Raw genomic sequence first — 21,473 nt, 5'->3', positions numbered from 1 at the left:
CAACATCTATTAATTTCCATTATCCTGTTTTTTTGGTACAATGTTACTGACAAGGGCCCCTTACATAGAGAAATCAGAGAAAGACAGTAAGGAGGTGAAAGCTTGACTGCCCATACCCTTCATTGAGGGGTATAGGCTACTGCCTGCTCCCTCCCCACAGCAGACGCACTACAGAATAATATTATCAGATACTGCAAACAGGAAAACAATGCCACGTTTCCTCCTCCACCCTCTTCCTGAATCCAAAGATATATTGGTCAAGTTTGCTGACATCGAAACACTAAGAGTCACAAGCTGATCAATTATCCAATCCACAAACTATGTATCACCCAATTTAAAGTTTACTCAAAGAAATTGCAGCATAGGTTTTTTAATTTACCCACTTTACAATCGTGACTGCACTTCAAAAATAGTTCATCTTTTTTGTGTGACATATCTATAGTATAGACTTAAATGTGGGCAAGATAAAGACGATTGTGGCTGATATATAAATTATCTGTGTGGCTGATAAGGGAGAAAAGCTGTCGATAATAGAAAGATATCATTTGAACATCCAGTTCACCACCTAGGCGCGGCACAGTGGTTAGCACTGCTGCCTCACGGCGCTGAGGACCCGGGTTCGATCCCAGCCCCGGTGACTGTCCGCGTGGAGTTTGCACATTTTCCCCGTGTCTGCATGGTTGTCGTGTGTCCCCCCCTTTCCCCCCTCCCTCCCCACACACACACACACACACACACACACACACGCACACAAATGCAGCCCAAAGATGTGGATTGGCCAGACTAATTGCCCCTTAATTTATTAAACAAAAAGAAGAAAAAACGTTCACCACATTACAGGAAGAATGTGATCACACTATCACACTGAGAGGTTGTGGATGAGATGTACGAGGTTGTTGTCAGGTATGGAAAATTTCACCAAGTGGCAAGGTCGGATATTCTGAGTTTTCCTTACAGCACAGGCTGAGAGGGAGATTTAATTTAGCAGTTGTAAGATTATCAGGGTGCTGGGCAGCACGGTGGCGCAGTGGTTAGCATTGCTGCCTCACGACACTGGGGTCCCAGGTTCGATCCCAGCTCTGGACCACTCTCCATGTGGAGTTTGCACATTCTCCCCGTGTTTGCATGGGTTTCGCCCCCACAACCCAAAGATGTGCAAGGTAGGTGGATTGGCCACGCTAAAATTGCCCTTTATTGGAAAAAAAATGAATTGGGTACTCTAAATTTATAAACAAAAAAGATTATCAGGGTTTTAAGTAGAGTTAAAAGGTGAGAATAGATTAAATATAGTGAACCCTGTAAAGGTGCAGAGTAGATTAGATGTAGTTAATCCTGTAATGGCACAGAATAGATTAGATCCAGTTGACCTTGTTATGGTACAGATTAGATTAGATATAGTGAACCCTGTAATGGCACAGAATAGATTAGATCCAGTGAACCTTCTTATGGTATAGATAGCTTTACGTTCCTGGGGGTCACCATCACCAGCACTCTGTCCTGGTCCACTCACATTGATGCAGCAGTCCAGAAAGCCCAACAATGTCTCTTCTTCCCACGGAAGAATCCTGTAATGCTACAGAATAGATTAGGTATAGTTAACCTTGTTATGGCATCAAATGGTTAGTTTTTCAAGTTTGCACTTGCTATTTAGAGAAATTATGTGCATTGATACTTAAGAAAAGTTTGAAAGTCCTGGTTTCTCTTCCACATTTGGAAATGGAATTACACACTGGCTCCCTAATTTGCATAATTAGATTGTAGAATTCAACAGGCATGCAGTAGAAAGTGATGTTAATACGGCTGAATGGGCAGATATAGAATGATGTACAGGTAGAAACGGAAAAAGAAAAGATTGACTCATTCATCCAGGCATGGTATAACATTCACAACAAAAACGTACATTTATATAGCGCTGCTAAAACTAATTTAATTCTGGCCTCTTGAGCATCTCTGATTTTAATTAGTGACCCAAAGTTTCTCCGGGTTCAACATGCCAAATTGAATTTTACTAATAGTGCTGTCTTGGCCTTATTAAACTCCGCCCGACGTCTTGCCAGGTCAGCCCCAATGTCTTGCTATATATAGATGGAGTGTCCCTCCCAGCCCAGTTACAAGTCCGCATGGTCTTTGCCCATTTTAGGATACGCTCCTTGTCCTTGAACTTGTGGAGTCGAATGATTATTGTCTGCGGTGATTCCGCAGGTCGCAGCTTTTGGCACAGTGACTGGTGGGCCTGGTCCATTTCAGGGGTTAAGTGAAGTCCCCCTCCCTCATAAACCTCCCAAGCATCTTTGAGACATAAGTAGTTGGGCTCTGACCTTATGTGCCCTCTGGTAACCCAACGATCTGGAGGTTCGGACGCCTGGATCGATTCTGTTGGTCGTCAACTCTGAGCTTCAAGATTTTTTGGATCGCTGCCAACATCGTGATTTCGGCCTCTAACGGGGCAATTCGTCTGTCCTGCACCATGATCGTCCTCTCCAATTCCAGGATCGTCGAGCCCTGCAACCCCAGCTGCCATTCCACCTGTTCCAATGATCCATGGAGGGGAGCCACCACCGTTTCAATTGCCGACTACAGGTCCTCCTCCAATGCCTTTGTGTTTCTGTAGTTCTGCCATGATGAACTTCATCAATTTCTCCGCCGAGGACTGGGATGGCGTTAATGACTGCAGGATCCATCATGATCAACTTCACCCTGCACCACGGGCCCACCCAGTCCAAAGCAGGGGTTTTGCTCAGTTTGTGCTCTTTAAGTCTTGTTTGGTAACCCATTAACATTCCACACTGGCAGAGCTATTGATGAGGATCTGTTTCCTCCAATGTTTTCCAATTGCGGTGCCCGTTTACTGGGTTGAAAGAGTCCAAAATGTTTACCAGCGGGAGCCACCTTTTGTGCGACTGCTCAGCTCATGGCCACCACCGGAAGGGTGCTGAGTTTAATTAGTGACTGTGTCCTTCAGCTGCTTAGACCCTAAGCACCTGAAGGAAATTTCTTCCCTCTACCCCTCTGTCTTCTTCTAAGTCACTTCTTACAACCTACCTCTTCGACAATTATTTTGACCAGTTGTCCTAATATCTGCTTGTCGGTGTCCGATTTTGCTTGATCAGGTTCCTGCAGATGATACTAAGATTGGTGGAGTTGCAGATAGTGAGGAGGACTGTCAGAGAATACAACAAAATATAGATAGATTGGAGAGTTGGGCAGAGAAATGGCAGATGGAGTTCAATCCAGGCAAATGCGAGGTGATGCATTTTGGAAGATCAAATTCAAGAGCGGACTATATGGTCAATGGAAGTGTCCTGGGGAAAATTGATGTGCAGAGAGATCTGGGAGTTCAGGTCCATTATACCCTGAAGGTGGCAACGCAGGTTGATAGAGTAGTCTAAAAGGCATACAGCATGCTTGCCTTCATCGGACGGGGTATTGAGTACAAGAGTGGGCAGGTCATGTTACAGTTGTATAGGACTTTGGTTCGGCCACATTTGGAATACTGCGTGCAGTTCTGGTCGCCACATTACCAGAAGGATGTGGATGCCTTGGAGAGGGTGCAGAGGAGGTTCACCAGGATGTTGCCTGGTATGGAGGGTGCTAGCTATGAAGAAAGGTTGAGTAGATTAGGATTGTTTTCGTTGGAAAGACGGAGGTTGAGGGGGGGACCTGATTGAGGTCTACAAAATTATGAGAGGTATGGACAGGGTGGATAGCAATAAGCTTTTCCCAAGAGTGGGGAGGTCAGTTACAAGGGGTCACGATTTCAAAGTGAGAGGGGGAAAGTTTAAGGGAGATGTGCGTGGAAAGTTTTTTACGCAGAGGGTGGTGGGTGCCTGGAACGCTTTACCAGCGGAGGTGGTAGAGGCGGGCACGATAGCATCATTTAAGAAGCATCTAGACAGGTATATGAATGGGCGGGAACAGAGGGAAGTAGACCTTGGAAAATAGGAGACAGGTTTAGATAAAGGATCTGGATTGAGCAGGCTGGGAGGGCCGAAGGGCCTGTTCCTGTGCTGTAATTTTCTTTCTTTCTTTCTGTGAAGCACCTTGTATGTTTTATTCTGATAAAGGTGCCGTATAAATCAAAGTTGTTGTAAGAAAATATTCCAAGGTGCCTTTCAGGAGCAGAATAAAACAAAGAGCCAAAGGGGAAATATTCAGATAGGTGACTAAACACATCTTAAACGGAGAGAGGCAAAGACTTTTGGGGAAGGAATTCCAGAACCTAGGGCCGAGACAGCTGAAAGCAAGTTGTGGATGGTGGGGTGAAGGAAATGAAGTATGCAGCAGAGACCACGGTTTCATACACTATCATCATTCCCCAAACTCATAATCCCCTGGGCAATGCAAAACTAGGGTGACTGATATCACTAATCATAACTATGATGTGGAGATGCCGGCGTTGGACTGGGGTGAGCACAGTAGAAGTCTTACAACACCAGGTTAAAGTCCAACAGGTTTGTTTCAAACACGAGCTTTCGGAGCGCAGCTCCTTCCTCAGGTTTGAAACAAACCTGTTGAACTTTAACCTGGTGTTGTAAGACTTTTACTGTAATCATAACTAGCCCTGGTCCATTCCACCATGTTGGTTCATCCAGCCCATTTTTGAAGATTTATGATAAATCTATACAGACAACCCATTCTGGAAAGTGCTCCCACGGCCAGTCTAATTTTAAGACTTCAGTATTTTCTCCTGATGTCCACTTGTCCTTCCCTCCCTACCCAGCTCAAATAGCCAACCTACTAGAATTTAATCTATTCCTTTCATCATGTTAAAGGTTTAGTCATATCTGCACTTCTCCAATGAAAAAATCCCCAGTTCAATTGTAGCAATGAATCCAGTGACTTACCATCATTCTGGTGACATTGCTCTGCAGCTTCACCATGTCTCGATATTTCCCATCCTGTGGGACAAATAAAACCTGGCACAGTAATCTATATATAGCTGTGCAAAGGTCTTTTATGAGGCAAATACTTGAGTTGTAGTTTCATGTTGAACTATGCTGACAGCACATGCTGTTCACTTACCCTGCCACTAACATCTCTCATGGAACTTGAGTATTTGGCAAACTGAATCCTTCGCCCTTACCACAGCTTTAATCCTGAGTGGTGTCAACGTGTCTGAAATACATGAGGTTGCATTTATTCACATTGAATACACACCTCTCCTTCCCCCACCTGGCAACTGTGTCCAGATCAGCCTTGAACTCTCCTTATTTCATCTGAGGCCTTAACCCCTGCACACACCAACAAACCTAAGAATTGTTCATCCAATGCCTTCAGGAAAATTATTGATTGATACGATGAAGAGGAGTGGACCTAACACACCAACCTCTGCAAGACTCCTCTAGTGACCAGACTATATCCAGAGCTGCTTTCATTCATAAACTACCTTCCACATTCGCCAGTGGAAGCAATTTGTTTAAGCTAATCTCACAGAACTCCACCTAGTTTAACAGCCTTCTGTTATCAAAAAGCCTTTTGCAAATTATGATGCACAGTACCCATCAACTTTAGAGTTGCTTCAAGGGTTCCAAACAAGTTGGTAAGACAGTGTGCCATTCCCAACAAATGTAATTATCCATTGTGAGCTCTCCTGGCTGCCAGTTGTTTTTCCCGCCTAATGTTCAGCTTGGTCACAAACGCAAAGCCTGCAGAATTTGCAGAGCTCGTTCATTGGACCTTTCCCAAATATGGAGAAAGACGCCCTGGCCGGAAAATGAAAGCCAGAATGGAACTGTTAACTGACAGTGCAGCACAGTGGTTAGTACCACTGCCTCACAGCATCAGGGACCCATGTTTGATTGCGACCTTGGGTGGGGTTACTGGTATAGGGTGGATACGTGGGTTTGAGTAGGATGATCATTGCTCGGCACAACATCGAGGGCCGAAGGGCCTGTTCTGTGCTGTACTGTTCTATGTCTATGGTAGCAAATCTTTTCACAGTAACTTCATTGAAGCCTACTCGTGACAAGCGATTTTCATTTTCAAATCTACAGAAACTGTTTTTAGGTTCACATGATGCTTGTAAATCAGCTATTGTTGTTCAGCACACTCCTACCTATTCCACTGTAAGCTGCTAAAGGAACTAACCCCAACTTGTTGGGGTGGCACAGTGGTTAGCATTGCTGCCTCACAGCACCAGGATCCTGGGTTTGATTCCAGCCCTGGGTGACAGTCTGTGTGGAGTTTGAACATTCTCCCTGTGCCTGTTGGTTTCCTCCCACAGTCCAAAGATGTGCAGGTTAGGTGGTTTGGCCGTGCTAAATTGCCCCTTAGTGTCCAGGGATGTGCAAGTTAGGTGGGGTTATGGGGATAAGGTGGGGCCTAGAGTGGGCCTAGCAAGGGGGCTCTTTCAGAGGGTCGCAATAGGCTGAATGGCAGCTTCCTACACTGTACGAATTCTATGATCCTATGTGGCTGTGTGGATTTGAGCTGCATTGATGTTTGAATAATGCATACTATATGGAAGCATTGTCCTTGCTTTTCTCTAACACAGTCAAATAGAATACTCAATTCAAAAAGAATTCTGAACTTCCAAGTTATGTAAGCATGTTTGTAAGATCAGTCCTGAGTTTGTGGATGCAACAAGAGCCTAGGAATAACATACTGTGAGCAGTCTATTCAAGGCACAATCAACCCTTTGAACAGTGGAAGCGTGAATAGCAAAACTATCTTGTAATTCTTCGAGTGGGCAGAGCCAGAAACATCCAGACAGTTTTCTTTGGAAAATGGTGGAATTTCCTGCAATGTACAGGAGTGACTATTCATTTTTGCCCGTTCACCATCAGAGATCTTGTCTTCCCATTTTCTGGAACCCACCAAATCTACTGTAATAGATTAAGAATGGGTCTGAGTTTGTTGCTGCTGATAAGATCATGGAGTTATGAAAGGTTTTTTGGGGAAATGGGATAGAATACTTCATCTGGCTGGTCTTTGGAGTGAGAACCTGACCTGATTTGATTGGTTCTGGATAGGAAGGTTTAGCTAGATTTCCAGGTTAGTGGAATAAAAGCTTTAATGATATAAGAATGATTATGAGGACGATGCTAGCATCATAAAGGAAATAATTCAAACCTTTCACTTAAAATATATCCATTTATTTCAAAGTCTTGCATTTGTTGTGTCACTCCTTGAAATTTTCCACACAAGACTAAAATGACTGATTTACTGAAATGAAGACTTGCCTGAAAACTCCAGTGACTAACCAGTTGATGAAATATGTCTGCTGGCAGCCACCTATTAAGAATAAGTAATAAAAACAGAAAATTCTGGAAAAGATCAGCAGTTCTGGCTATATTTGCGGGGAGAGAGAGTTAACTTTTCAAGTCCAATATGATTCTTCAGGATGTTCTCCCCCTAGATGCCACCAGACATGCTGAGCTTTCCCAGCACTTGTTCGTTTTTATTTCAGATTTCCAGCATCTGTCGCATTTTGTTTTTAATTAAGAATAAGTTCAGTTGTTCAATTTTCTTTAGAGCTAGCAATCTCAAGTTGAGCAGTAATGCCAAATACCAACCCCATGGGGCAGTGGACGGAGATGGAGAGACAGAAGTGGACAGAAGCGATGTAGCAGAGAGAGTGAGGCAGGTGTGGAGAAGAGGGATGGAAGTGATGGAAAGACAAACAAGCAGATGAGGACAATGAAGCAGACAGAGATGTATAGTAAGCAGTGAAGGAGGAAGAGAGAACTGGAAACACCTGAAGGAGTAGAAAGAGAGATTTTGGTGGATTTACAGATCTTGGCTCAGTTTGCATGAGAAGCTAATTTCTATTTTCTTGGTTGAACTCAGTCCAAAAATAGTTTGAAGCAACCTGCACACATTTCAAAAGGGATTATTGTGCACAATTCAGAGTGGTGGTTAAGTGGTAACGTCACTCAACAATAATCCAGAGGCCTGCGCTAATGCTCTGGGGACATAAATTCAAATCCCACCACGGCAACTGATAGGATTTAAATCTAATTCAAAGCTGGAATTGAAAGTGAGTCTCAGTAATGGTGACCATGAAACTATTGTCATAAAAGCTCATCTCATGTTGTTAGGGAAGGAAATCTGCTGTCCTTACCTGGTTTGGCCTACAGGTTACTCCAGGCCCACAGTAATGTGGTTGACTCTTACTGCCCTCCAAAATGGCCGAGCAAGCTGCTTGGTTCAAATCTGATTAGGACTAGGCAACAAATGCTGGCCTTGCCAGCAATGTCCACATCCCACGATAGTACAAATTAAAAACAAATAACAGACTTACGACTTGTTTGGGGAGGTAACAGAAGTGGTAGATGGAAAATTCAATGGATGGATGCATTAGTGAACTTTAGCAAATCTTTGACAAGGCACCACACCAGATTATGAAATAAAACAATGGGGAAGGATTTGGGTGAGAATCAGTGCTGTGGATAAGCAGAGGCATATGGGGTTATGAACATGCAGCGCCTTAGGGTGATAAGGTTGTAAAAAAAAAATTAAAAGCCAGGCTCAATCTCAAAAATATGAGGCAGGAGAGAAGAACAAATGTATATAGAACAAGACTTTGGTTATAATACTGTGTGCACTGTTGGGCACCACACCATGTGGAACGAGATTGAGACTTTACTGTGGATGCAAACTAGATTCTGGTATGAGGAAGTAACTAGTATGAAATTGGATTTTTCACTAGAATAACACCGATCAATATAATAGACGTAACAGGGCAATATCATAAAAGTGACGGATGAAAGGATGAGGAAGAATAGATAAATCAGGTTTCTGCTCTGCTATGAGAACTGAAATGTCACAAATGACACCCTTTGTGTGAGTGTTACGTGATCAGTCCTCTTCCTCCTCGATTTATTTTGCAACCTTTGTCACAGCTGACTTCACCATCTTCCTTCCTCAGCACCCTGTTCTTATCCAGTTCAGTGGGCTACCAGCTTACACTTTACCGAACCAATTTAACCAAAGCTAAATACCTGCCCTCCCTCCCATGACACCCTATTATGTCCACAGTCATTCAGGGATCTGCCCTTTTTCACATCTACATGGTACTCCTTGGAGAAATTGTCCAAAGCCATGGAATTAACTTCCGCACATAAATTGATGACACCCAGCTCTACCTCCAGCTCTACCTCCTGATTCCACCCTTTCTGGTATTTTGTCAGACTACTCATCCGATATCCCATCTTGGATGAGCTGCAATTTCCTCCTGTTTTTAAAAATTTTTAGAGTAGCCAATTATTTCTTTTCCCAATTAAGGGACAATTTAGCGTGGCCAATCCATGGACCTTGCACATCTTTGGGTTGTAGGGGTGAGACCCTAGCAGACACGGGGAGAATGTGCAAACTCCACATGGACAGTGACCCGGGGCCAGGATAGAACCAGGGTCCTCGGCGCCATGAGGCAGCAGTGCCACCGTGCTGCCCCCACAAGTTGATAGAAATGAAATACCTCACTCTTTTCCAGGAGACGACAACGTTGGTTATGGCAGTCATTATCAAACCGAGGGTCGCGACCCGGGCAGATGTCGGGAGGGTTGCGGGGCTATGTGTCACAACGTTCCTGATCGCAGGAAGAAGTGCTCAATGGCGCAACCGGCTTTTTAAAAATGCTGGCTTTCAGAATACCGATGTTCCACGAATGCATGTCCCCTCAGCAGCGTGCAAGCCCAGAGCACAGCATGGCAGAACACCTCCTCCTGACGTCAGAGCACTGACTCAGGAGCATTTTTTTTAAAATCGCTGGAGTCTTCCTGCCTTGAGTGGCGGCAGAGAGTAGGTCATACGCTCCGTAGACTGATGTCACATGTTCTGGGCACGTGAGGGCGATTTCTCCTTTTTGCAGCTGCCAGCAGTGCTAGTATGAACGACTCATGAAGAAGAAACTGAAACCAGAAACAAAGCAGCAGAAAGATGATTACTTTAGGTGTGGGTCTATCAATTGTGCCATTGCAAATCAGGATTCAAAGTTCACATATGTTATATGCAAGGAAGCACCAGCAAATGAAAGTTTAAAACCCTCAAAATTTCAAAGACATTTGAAGACTAATGCAGTGAGATCTTAAATGAATGAATGAATGAAATGAATATTGCTTATTGTCACAAGTAGGCTTCAAATGAAGTTACTGTGAAAAGCCCCTAGTCGCCACATTCTGGCGCCTGTTCGGGGAGGCTGGTACGGGGATTGAACCGTGCTGCTGGCCTGCCTTCGTCTGCTTTCAAAGCCAGCGATTTAGCACTGTGCTAAACAGTCAGTAGCAGAAATATAACATTGAATAACAAAGCAATTGAGATCATGAGGACCAAGAAGGCTCACCTTTCTCATTAAAGGTAAGTCAAAATGGTGGGTCGCGAAGGTCGGCCGGCGTGGGTCGCGAAGGTCGGCCGGCGTGGGTCGCGAAGGTCGGCTGGCGTGGGTCGCGAAGGTCAGCTGGCGTGGGTCGCGAAGGTCGGCTGGAGTGGGTCACGGAGGTCGGCCGGAGTGGGTCCTGAGGATTGGCCCCATGGGTCACGGAGGTCGGCCGGCGTGGGTCCCGAAGGATGGTCGGCTGGTAAAAATGGGTCCCAGACAAAAAAGTTTGAAAAACACTGGTTGCGGGGTATGCAGGATCCTGAGGGCATTCAGTACTATCGGAATTAAGCAATTAAATTATCTCATAAAATTTGTTTTTGCTTGAAGCAAAGATTTTGACTGAAATTAAATTAAAAAATAATGATCTTTGGCTGCACACAAGTGGAGTTAATTATTGAAAAAAGTGCCAGGAGCTGACAAGAATGTAGGTCATGCAGAGTCGATTGCATTGTTTCTCAAGCTGAACTTTTTATGTTTGGTGCAGATGGGGTTACTAAAAGTCCATGTAGCCCTTCTTTCCAGCTCTTGATTTCAGCTTCACTGCAATGGCACTTAATGATGCCAGCTCCAGACATACTAAAGAGCTGAAATCAAGAGGTGAGGAGAGAGTGACTGCTGCCTTTGGCATCAAGGCAGTATTTGACTGAGTGTGGTAGCAAGGAGTCCAAGCAAAACTGAAGTCAATGGGAATCGTAGAAAGTCTACATTGGTTGGAATCAAACCTGGCACAAAGAAGGAAAATAATTGTGGTTGTTGGAGGTCAGTCATCTCTGTCTCAGGATATCGCTACAGGAGTTTCGCAGAGTAGTGTTCCAAGCCCAATATCTTCAGCTGTTTCATCAATGACCTTCCTTCCATCATAAGGTCAGAAGTGGGGATATTTGCCAATGATTGCACATTGTTCAGTCCAATTTTATAGCTCCACAGATGTACTGAAGCAGTCCATGCCAGTGAGGTGTGGACAGCATCCAGATTTTGGCTGATAAGTGGCCAGTAACATTCGTGCCATACAAGTGCGAGGCAATGACCATCTTCAACAAGATACAAACTAATCATCTCCCCTTCATGCTCAGCAACATTAGCGTCATTGAATCGCCCACTATCAGCAACCTTGGGCATGTCATCGACCAGAAACTGAACTGGTCCCACAATGTAAACAATGTGGCTACAAGAGCAGGTCAAAGGCTGGGAATTCAGCAGAGAGAAACTCTCCACCTGATTGCCTGTCCACCATATACAAGGCACAAGTTAGGAGTGTAATGGAATACTTTCCTTTGCCTGGATGAATGCAGCTCCAGTAATATTCAAGAATTTCAGCAACATTCAGCACAAAGCTTTATCAGCATCTTACACATTGACCCTCTCAGCCACCAATACAGGGTGGCAGCAGTGTGTATTATATACAAGATGCACTGCAGCAACTTGACAAGTCTCTTTTGATAGCTTCCAAACCTGCAACCTCCAGAAGGACAAGGGCAGCAGATGCGAGGGAACAGCACCACCTGCAAGTTCTCCTCCAAGCCACACGTCATCCTGACTTGGAACTTTACTGCTGTTTTTTTACTGCCGATGAGTCAAATACCTGGCACTCCCTTCCTAACAGCACTGTGGGCATTCATACACCACATGGACTGCAGCAGTTCAAGGTGGTGGTCCGCCAGTATCTTCTCGAGCAATTAGGGATGAGCAGTAAATGCTGTCCTTGCCAGCTGTTCATCCTACTGTACTAAACCAGCCCCTAATAGCTATAACTTATGTAATTATAACAACAAAAGCATGACGCCTCGGTTCTATTCCACCCCCAGATTTATTATTTCTTTATGAGGGAAGAGTGGGGGAGTCAGTCCAGTAAAATTGGAATGTAGGAACAGAAATAAACTATTCTTCCTCATGTCTGTTATGCCATTTAATGAGATCATGACTGGTCTGCCTTTCAATTCCATTTACTCATCTTCGTGTTATAATCCTTAAAATACTTATTATTCAAAGTCAGCAGTTTCAGTTTGGAAGTTTCCTGTTAACCCCCAGCTCTAACAGTTGTTTATGGGAAAGAGTTCAATATTTCCACCATCCTTTAAACAGGAATGGCGGGGAGTTGTGAACCTAAGCATGCTGACAAGGGAAAGAGAAGTAAGGACAGTAATAAAGAACAGTAAAATGCAAAAATGGTAGACGGGGTAATCAAGGATGAGAGGCAAATATGGACACTGTACAAAGAAAAGTTAGGATGATTAAAAATGCCAAAAAGACAAGCCTAAAGTTTTTGTATCTTAATGCACAAAGCATTCGGAATAAGGTGGACGAATTGACGGTGCAAATCGAGATAAATGGATATGATCTCATAGTCATTACAGAGACATAGTTACAGCAAGATCAAAACTGGAAACATAATGTTCAGGGATATTTGACCTTTCGGAAGGGCGAGGTACTGGGGTAGCGGTGTTAATAAGAGATGAAATAAGGACAATTGCTAGAGACGATCTAGACTCGAATGAAGGTCCCAAAGGTCGCCAAGTTGACAAAAGTGGGTCCTGGGGGAAAAAAGTTTGAAAAGCACTGCTATAAACTGACCCATGGCTGATACCCAAATCTGACATCTTAATCTGTTCAGGGCAGTTGTATTGAGTGCTTTGCAAGAAGAATTGACATAGGGAAGAATCATAATTGTGAGAGTGGGTTATTGCTGATTATAATTCTTTTGACTTATGAAGACATCTTCCAGTGATTCTGAGTGAACTGTGGTTGGTATGCGTGACTTGTTATACAAGGATATTCTGAATTGTGCTTTAGGTGCAATTAGGGGTGAAAAAATATTAAATGGGATAAGACACTGCAGCCATGTTTCATGTGTTAATGCATGAGATATGATTTTCAATCATCCCGCTCAATTCAAATAACTCTTATTTTACTTTGAATGTCCTGGTTCTTGCACACAATGGTTTAGGTCATTTCTCCTGCTGTAAACATATAATTTCCATAAACCAATATAAGGATGCTGTTAAATAACATGACCATAATTGATCAAGCTTTAAAGCAACTGCACTAGCAAAAGCCCTTAGCATCGACCGTCCACATCGGCACAGTATACCTGTTTTCCAAGTGTCAGAGATAGTCACTGATGAATTGTTCATCTTATTTAGTCAGGTTAATTGAAGGCAGCATCAATTTTTCCCCTGGATCCCAAACAATAGGGGGCGAGCACGTTTATCATACATTGGCCATCACTGAAATCTAATTATTCAGGCCGATGGCCTTTCATTCAGAGTGACTGAATCGCAGATATCTCCACAATCAGTGCTTCTCAAGTGTGGTACGCGTACCGGTGCCGGTACGCGAGCCATCGTCTGCCGGTACTTGGAGTGTTTCCAGAAAAGAAAGAGACAGTAATCCTGGATTGGCTTGTTTCGCTCACCGGTCCCTGGCACATTGAAAAAAAAAACTGCCGGTCCGCCACATCAGATAGTTTGAGATGCACTGTCCACAATGACATTAAATGCTAACGGCTCCTTTTGGTTGTGCAAAATGACTTCAACAACCTGGTAAAACTTGACTTGCATATAAAGCTGCTCAATTATTTAAATTCAAAGTCAGAAACTGTACAGGTGTCGATGAGAAGGATTGATGGCAGAACGTGTTCAGCTGGAGGGAAACCTGCCAAGGTGGAAAGAACATTGAGCATGGACTCAACCAGCCTGAAGTATTACTCTGCGAAGATCCAAATTCAACAGCAAAGACAATACCTGACCCCGAGAGTTTTGCGATATACTAAGAATAGAAGAGGCTATCAAGTAGTTACAACAAACCATTCCTGGCGGTACGATGGCACAGTGGTTAGAACTGCTGCCTCACCGCGTCCAGGACCCAGTTCGATCCTGGCCCCAGGTTACTGTCTGTGTGGGGTTTGCACATTCTCCCCGTGTCTGCATGGGTCTCACCCCCACAACTCAAAGATGTGCAGTGTAGGTAGATTGGCCACACTAAATTTCCCCTTAATTGGAAAGAAAAGGCATTGGGTCTTTTAAATTTGAAAAAAAAAGCCATACCTATGGACCCAACTGTATTGATATTCTCCAGTGTGCCATTGAGCCTACTAGCACAGCACAACATAAATCTGCCGTTTGGATTTGGACTTCTAGAAAGGTGGCAGGAAACATAATGAAAGGATCATTATCTCCCTTTGCAAAAGATAACAATCAGGTTCCAAATATTATAGACTAAATGTAGCTCACAGGAAGATTATTGGCCCTAAATATTATCAGCAGAAAACTAATCTCTTCTGTAAGGTTTCCGATTTTTGAGAGAGATTTGCTGTGTCTCTTAATTAGTTTTGATCGATAAATACGTTTTCCCTCATGTATCACAGTTTTGGAAGCTGATTGTGAATGAACCTTGAAGTGAGTTAAAGTTGTAGCGAGGATCTATTGAAACTTTCTCAGGTCTTGGCATTAAATTGTACTTTGTATAATGAAATGTTGTAAATAGTTGACTTCCTTGGTAGCACATCACAGGCATTCACACCCCTTGAATAGAATTGTTTTCCTTTTCAATCACTACTGTTTGCTGATCTCTGGTTCTGTTTCATGCTGTACTTTCAGGTACTCTGCAGTTGCTTTATCTGTGCCACTTGCTCATATTTTATATACTTGAATGTTCTCTTTAATTACTTTGGACTCTGGAGTTTGGTCTTCTCTTTCCGTGAGGGTGATATTACTCATAGTTGAGTACTCTGTACTCTTGCCTGAAGAAAGGAGGGACAGTGAAAATTAGTTGAAACCATATTTCAATGTGGACCATTGTGTCATGGATTTATTTTAAATTTTCAGGAACACAAGAATGTTTGGAATAGTGATTTTGGGCTACCAGACTTGGTATTTTAAATTTACGGAAAAGTATTCTTCAGTTGCTGAGAGTGCTTCATCCAAATGTTGGAGAAATTATATTCATCCTTGTAACAAATCACATTGAGTAATGTGTTCTACAGTCTGGGTACTGGAGCATGTGTCATGCCCATTTATTTTGCCATGTCATTTAAAACTTGCTTTTAAAATGCGCATTTTATTTTCTTGGCAGATCTGTCAAAGAACAGACTGAGTGAAATTCCACTGGAACTGTGCCACTTTGTCTCCTTGGAAATGTTAAATCTGTATCACAATTGTATCAAAGTCATTCCAGACTCGATCATCAATCTGCAGACGCTGACCAATTTAAACTTGAGGTGAGTTCAGTGATAAAATTGAAAGGGTCAGTATGTTTTGTGTCTCTTAGAGAATTAAGAATTTATATCTACATTGTGAACAATTCATTTTGTAATTTTCGCAACTCCTGTAGCGTGGGGCAAACAGCGGTTTATTTATTTTCCGGAATAGTTTTATTGTTTTAAAACTTAATCTGGACAATGTTCTTCTAGGGTTTCTGAGACTTGACTTTACTTTGAATGTTTGTCCTCTAGCCATCTTTGCCATTGATACTTTTATGTTCTTTTTCTGGACTTCCCCAGTTGGGTTTATTTTGATCCAACTGGAGTTTGGCCATGTTTTATCATTCATTGAGCCATTGCAGGACTGCTCCCCAAGCTGCCGACCGACACTCCGACTCCTCATCAGTTCAACTCCTACTTCAAACAAGCGCCATCCTCACTCCTCTCTCTCTCTCTCTCTCTCTCTCTCCCCCCCCCCCCCCCCAACCCCTTCCTATCTCTGGCACTGGAACTATACACAAGCAAAGTGTCATTCATTTCCAAAGCTGTTGAAGCCAGTTTTTGTTACCTTTCCACCTGCTTTACTTTCCACTGTGCCAGGCCCTTGCATGTTTTATGTGTCTAAGTGATTGCAATGCATTAATTTATATTTTCACAGTGCCATTACTGTCTTGTACTAATATAACTTCAGCCAGTTGATCATTACTGCTCCTGTTTGTGTTTTCCTCTTCCTTTCTTTAGCTCTGTTCCATTTTAAATTCTATATCTTCCATCCCTAATGACGGGCCGACATCTGAAATGTTGACATATCTGTTCACCCCTTCATGCTGACTTGAACTGACAAGTATTTCCCAGTATTTTCTGGCTGTGTTTCAGATTTCCAGTGTCTGTCGTTTATTCCTTTTTAAAGAAAATAAACCAGTGCTCTCTTTGACCAGCCTTTTGGTCATCTGTTGTATTATCTCCTTATGTGACTTGGTGTCCAATTTCCTTTGATAATGCTCCTGTGCAATGTCTTTAGCCATTTCACCATGTTGAAAGTATTCTAGAAATGCAAGTTATTGAGAGTTAGAGCTTCATAAACTTCAGTGTTCGGCTACATAGAACATAGAACATAGAACACTACAGCGCAGTACGGGCCCTTCGGCCCTCGATGTTGCGCCGACCTGTGAAACCATCTGAAGCCTATCTGACCTACACTATTCCATTTTCATCCATATGTCTATCCAGTGACCACTTAAATGCCCTTAAAGTTGGTGAGTCTACTACTGTTGCAGGCAGGGCGTTCCACACCCCTACTACTCTCTGAGTAAAGAAACTGCCTCTGACATCTGTCCTATATCTCTCACCCCTCAATTTAAAGCTATGTCCCCTCGTGTTGGTCATCACCATCCGAGGAAAAAGACTCTCACTGTCCACCCTATCTAACCCTCTGACTATCTTATATGTCTCTATTAAGTCACCTCTCAGCCTTCTCCTCTCTAACGAAAACAACCTCAATTCCCTGAGCCTTTCCTCGTAAGACCTTCCCTCCATACCAGGCAACATCCTAGTAATCTCCTCTGAACCCTTTCCAAAGCTTCCACATCCTTCCTATAATGTGGTGACCAGAACTGCACGCAGTACTCCAGGTGTGGCCGCACCAGAGTTATGTACAGCTGCAGCATGACCCTGTGGTTCCGAAACTCAATCCCCCTGCTTATAAAGGCTAGCACACCATATGCCTTCTTAACAGCCCTATTAACCTGGGTGGCAACTTTCAAGGATTTATGTACCTGGATGCCGAGATCTCTCTGTTCATCTACACTACCAAGAATCTTGCCATTAGCCCAGTACTCTGCATTCCTGTTACTCCTTCCAAAGTGAACCACCTCACACTTTTCCGCATTAAACTCCATCTGCCACCTCTCAGCCCAGCTCTGCAGCTTATCTATGTCCCTCTGTATCCTATATCTGCATGTCCTACACAATGTCATCAAGGAAGGAGAAGTAATTAAAAAAAGACAAGCTGGTAAAGTGGGTCAAGGTAAAAGCAAAAGGACAACACAAAATGAAAGGGGGCCTGCTTCTGCACCTGTCATCCCCGAGGGATCAATGGTATCACCAGAAGAGCATAAAACCACCTCTCACAAGACAACAAAGACTTGTTGGTTAAAAAGAAATCAGCTTCTTTCAGCAGTGGGCATCCTGTAGATCTACCTCAGGATTTCTGTAACCAGGAGAAAACCAAAGGTAAAAACAAGCTGGTAAGAAAGTCAGAGACAACAAAGAAAGGGAAAAAGAAACAAAAAAATAGTTGGAAGTTTAAGCTGTTCAGAGATGAAGGCCTGTTCACTGGATGTTGTACCCCAGAAGATGCACTGGGAAACCTCCCGGAAGACCCCAGGCAAGGATCAGACAGGAATTGCCCAAGATGACTAAAATTTGAATAGGGAATTACCCTGCACTTGGAACCATCTAATATTCCCATTAAGATCAAAGACTGTGGATGTTTTTGATGGCCTGAGTAGAATAGCTACCCAGGAAAAGTTATAAAGATTAAAACCACTTCAAACTCCTGGGTAACTATAGTATTGAACTACACCGCTGCTCCCCCACCCACACACCTGAACCATATAACCCCAAATACCCCCAAAGTACTCCCCGACTACTATCCCTCTGCCCTAAAATGCACCCCACTCCCTGACTGCATACCACTGCACCCAGCCACTACCCCCCCGATTACCCAACCACTCTCCCCGATTACCCAGCCACTCTCCCCCGATTACCCAGTCAATCTCCCCGATTATTCTGCCACTCCCCCGACTACCCAGCCACTCCCCCGACTACCCAGCCACTCCCCGTTTACCCTGCCACTCCCCCCGATTACCCAGCCACACTCCCTGACCACCCAGCCACTCTCCCCGACTACCCAGCCACTCTCCCCGACTACCCAGCCACTCCCCCCGATTACCCAGCCACTCCCCCCGATTACCCAGCCACTCTCCCCGATCACCCAGCCACTCCCCCCGATTACCCAGCCACTCCCCCGATTACCCAGCCACTCCCCCGATTACCCAACCATTCCACCTGATTACCCAGCCACTCCCCCCAACTACCCAGCCACTCCCCCCAACTACCCAGCCACTCCCCCCGATTACCCAGCCACTCCCCCCCGATTACCCAGCCACTCCCCCCCGATTACCCAGCCACTCGCCCCGAATACCCAGCCACTCCCCCAGATTACCCAGCCGCTCTCCCCAACTACCCAGCCACTGTCCCCGATTACCCAGCCACTCCCCCCGATTACCCAGCCACTCTCCCCGACTACCCAGCCACTCTCCCCGACTACCCAGCCACTCTCCCCGACTACCCAGCCACTCTCCCCGACTACCCAGCCACTCTCCCCGACTACCCAGCCACTCTCCCCGACTACCCAGCCACTCTCTCCGACTACCCAGCCACTCTCTCCGACTACCCAGCCACTCTCTCCGACTACCCAGCCACTCTCTCCGACTACCCAGCCACTCTTCCCGACTACCCAGCCACTCCCCCCGATTACCCAGCCACTCCCCCCGATTACCCAGCCACTCCCCCGATTACCCAGCCACTCCCCCCGATTACTCAGCCACTCTCCCCGTTTACCCCAGCCACTCTCCCCGACTACACAGCCACTCCCCCCGATTACCCAGCCACTCCCCCCGATTACCCAGCCACTCTCCCCGACTACCCAGCCACTCTCCCCGACTACCCAGCCACTCTCCCCGACTACCCAGCCACTGTCCCCGACTCCCCAGCCACTGTCCCCGACTCCCCAGCCACTGTCCCCGATTACCCAGCCACTCCCCCGATTACCCAGCCACTCCCCCTGATTACCCAGCCACTCCCCCTGATTACCCAGCCACTCCCCCTGATTACCCAGCCACTCTCCCCGACTGCCCAGCCACTCTCCCCGACTGCCCAGCCACTCTCCCCGACTGCCCAGCCACTCTCCCCGACTGCCCAGCCACTCCCCCCGATTACCCAGCCACTCCCCCCGATTACCCAGCCACTCCCCCGACTACCGAGCCACTCCCCACGATTACCCCAGCCACTCCTCCCGATTACCCAGCCACTCCCCCCGATTACCCAGCCACTCCCCCGACTACCGAGCCACTCCCCCTGATTACCCAGCCACTCCCCCCGATTACCCAGCCACTCCCCCGATTACCCAGCCACTCCCCCCTATTACCCAGCCACTCCTCCCGATTACCCAGCCACTCCCCCGACTACCGAGCTACTCCCCCCGATTACCCAGTCACTCCCCCCGATTACCCAGCCACTCCCCCCCCCCCATTACCCAGCCACTCCCCCGATTACCCAGCCACTCCCCCCCCCCCCCATTACCCAGTCACTCCCCCCGATTACCCAGCCACTCCCCCCCCCCCCCATTACCAAGCCACCCCCCCGATTACCCAGCCACTCTCCCCGATTACCCAGCCACTCTTCCCGACTACCCAGCCACTCTCCCGACTACCCAGCCACTCCCCCCGATTACCCAGCCACTCCCCCCGATTACCCAGCCACTCCCCCCGATTACCCAGCCACTCCCCCCGATTACCCAGCCACTCCTCCCGATTACCCAGCCGCTCTCCCCGACTACCCAGCCGCTCTCCCCGACTACCCAGCCGCTCCCCCCGACTACCCAGCCACTCCCCCGATTACCCAGCCACTCCCCCGATTACCCAGCCACTCCCCCCGATTACCCAGCCACTCCCCCCGATTACCCAGCCACTCCTCCCGATTACCCAGCCACTCTCCCCGACTACCCAGCCACTCTTCCTATTACCCAGCCACTCCCCCCGATTACCCAGCCACTCCTCCTTATTACCCAGCCACTCCCCCCGATTACCCAGCCAGTCCCCCGATTACCCAGCCACTCTCCCCGATTACCCAGCCACTCTCCCCGATTACCCAGCCACTCCCCCCGATTACCCAGCCACTCCCCCGATTACCCAGCCACTACCCCCGATTACCCAGCCACTCCTCCCGATTACCCAGCCACTCCTCCCGATTACCCAGCCACTCCTTCGACTACCCAGCCACTCGCCCCGATTACCCAGCCACTCGCCCCGATTACCCAGCCACTCCCCCCGATTACCCAGCCACTCTCCCCGACTACCCAACCACTCCCCCGATTACCCAGCCACTCCCCCCGATTACCCAGCCACACCCCCGATTACCCAGCCACACCCCCGATTACCCAGCCACTCTCCCCGATTACCCAGCCACTCTCCCCGTTTACCCAGCCACTCTCCCCGACTACCCAGCCACTCCCCGATTACCCAGCCACTCCCACCGATTACCCAGCCACTCCCCCCGATTACCCAACCACTCCCCCCGATTACCCAGCCACTCCCCCCGACTACCCAGCCACTCCCCCCGACTACCCAGCCACTCTCCCCGATTACCCAGCCACTGTCCCCGACACCCCAGCCACTGTCCCCGACTCCCCAGCCACTCTCCCCGACTACCCAGCCACTCTCCCCGACTTCCCAACCACTCTTCCTATTACCCAGCCACTCTTCCTATTACCCAGCCACTCCCCCCGATTACCCAGCCACTCCTCCTGATTACCCAGCCACTCCTCCTGATTACCCAGCCACTCCCCCCGATTACCCAGCCACTGTCCCCGACTCCCCAGCCACTGTCCCCGACTCCCCAGCCACTATCTCCGACTCCCCAGCCACTGTCCCCGACCCCCCAGCCACTCCCCCGATTACCCAGCCACTCCCCCCGATTACCCAGCCACTCCCCCCGATTACCCAGCCGCTCCCCCCGATTACCCAGCTACTCCCCCCGACTACCCAGCCACTCTCCCCGATTACCCAGCCACTGTCCCCGACACCCCAGCCACTGTCCCCGACTCCCCAGCCACTCTCCCCGACTACCCAGCCACTCTCCCCGACTACCCAGCCACTCTTCCTATTACCCAGCCAC

General features: G+C 46.7%; 1 protein-coding gene across 6 annotated transcripts in view; it reads left to right on the top strand.

Annotated features, from left to right (window-relative positions):
* Window positions 1-21,473, top strand: part of lrch1 (leucine-rich repeats and calponin homology (CH) domain containing 1) — a 234,882-nt gene that overhangs the window by 85,397 nt on the left and 128,012 nt on the right. For all 6 annotated transcript variants that reach the window (XR_005461324.1, XM_038802650.1, XM_038802649.1 and 3 more), the window contains exon 2: window positions 15,389-15,533. Coding sequence is in view for 5 of the 6 variants with exons in the window: in XM_038802650.1 (XP_038658578.1) it covers window positions 15,389-15,533 (145 nt within the window). In the remaining variant the exon portion in view is untranslated. The remainder of the gene's footprint in view (window positions 1-15,388; window positions 15,534-21,473) is intronic.

This window comes from Scyliorhinus canicula, chromosome 7 (genome assembly GCF_902713615.1).
Source record: "Scyliorhinus canicula chromosome 7, sScyCan1.1, whole genome shotgun sequence".
Lineage (NCBI taxonomy): Eukaryota > Metazoa > Chordata > Chondrichthyes > Carcharhiniformes > Scyliorhinidae > Scyliorhinus > Scyliorhinus canicula.
Note: the sequence above shows the minus strand (reverse complement) of the source record. Positions and strands in the feature narration are given on the sequence as shown.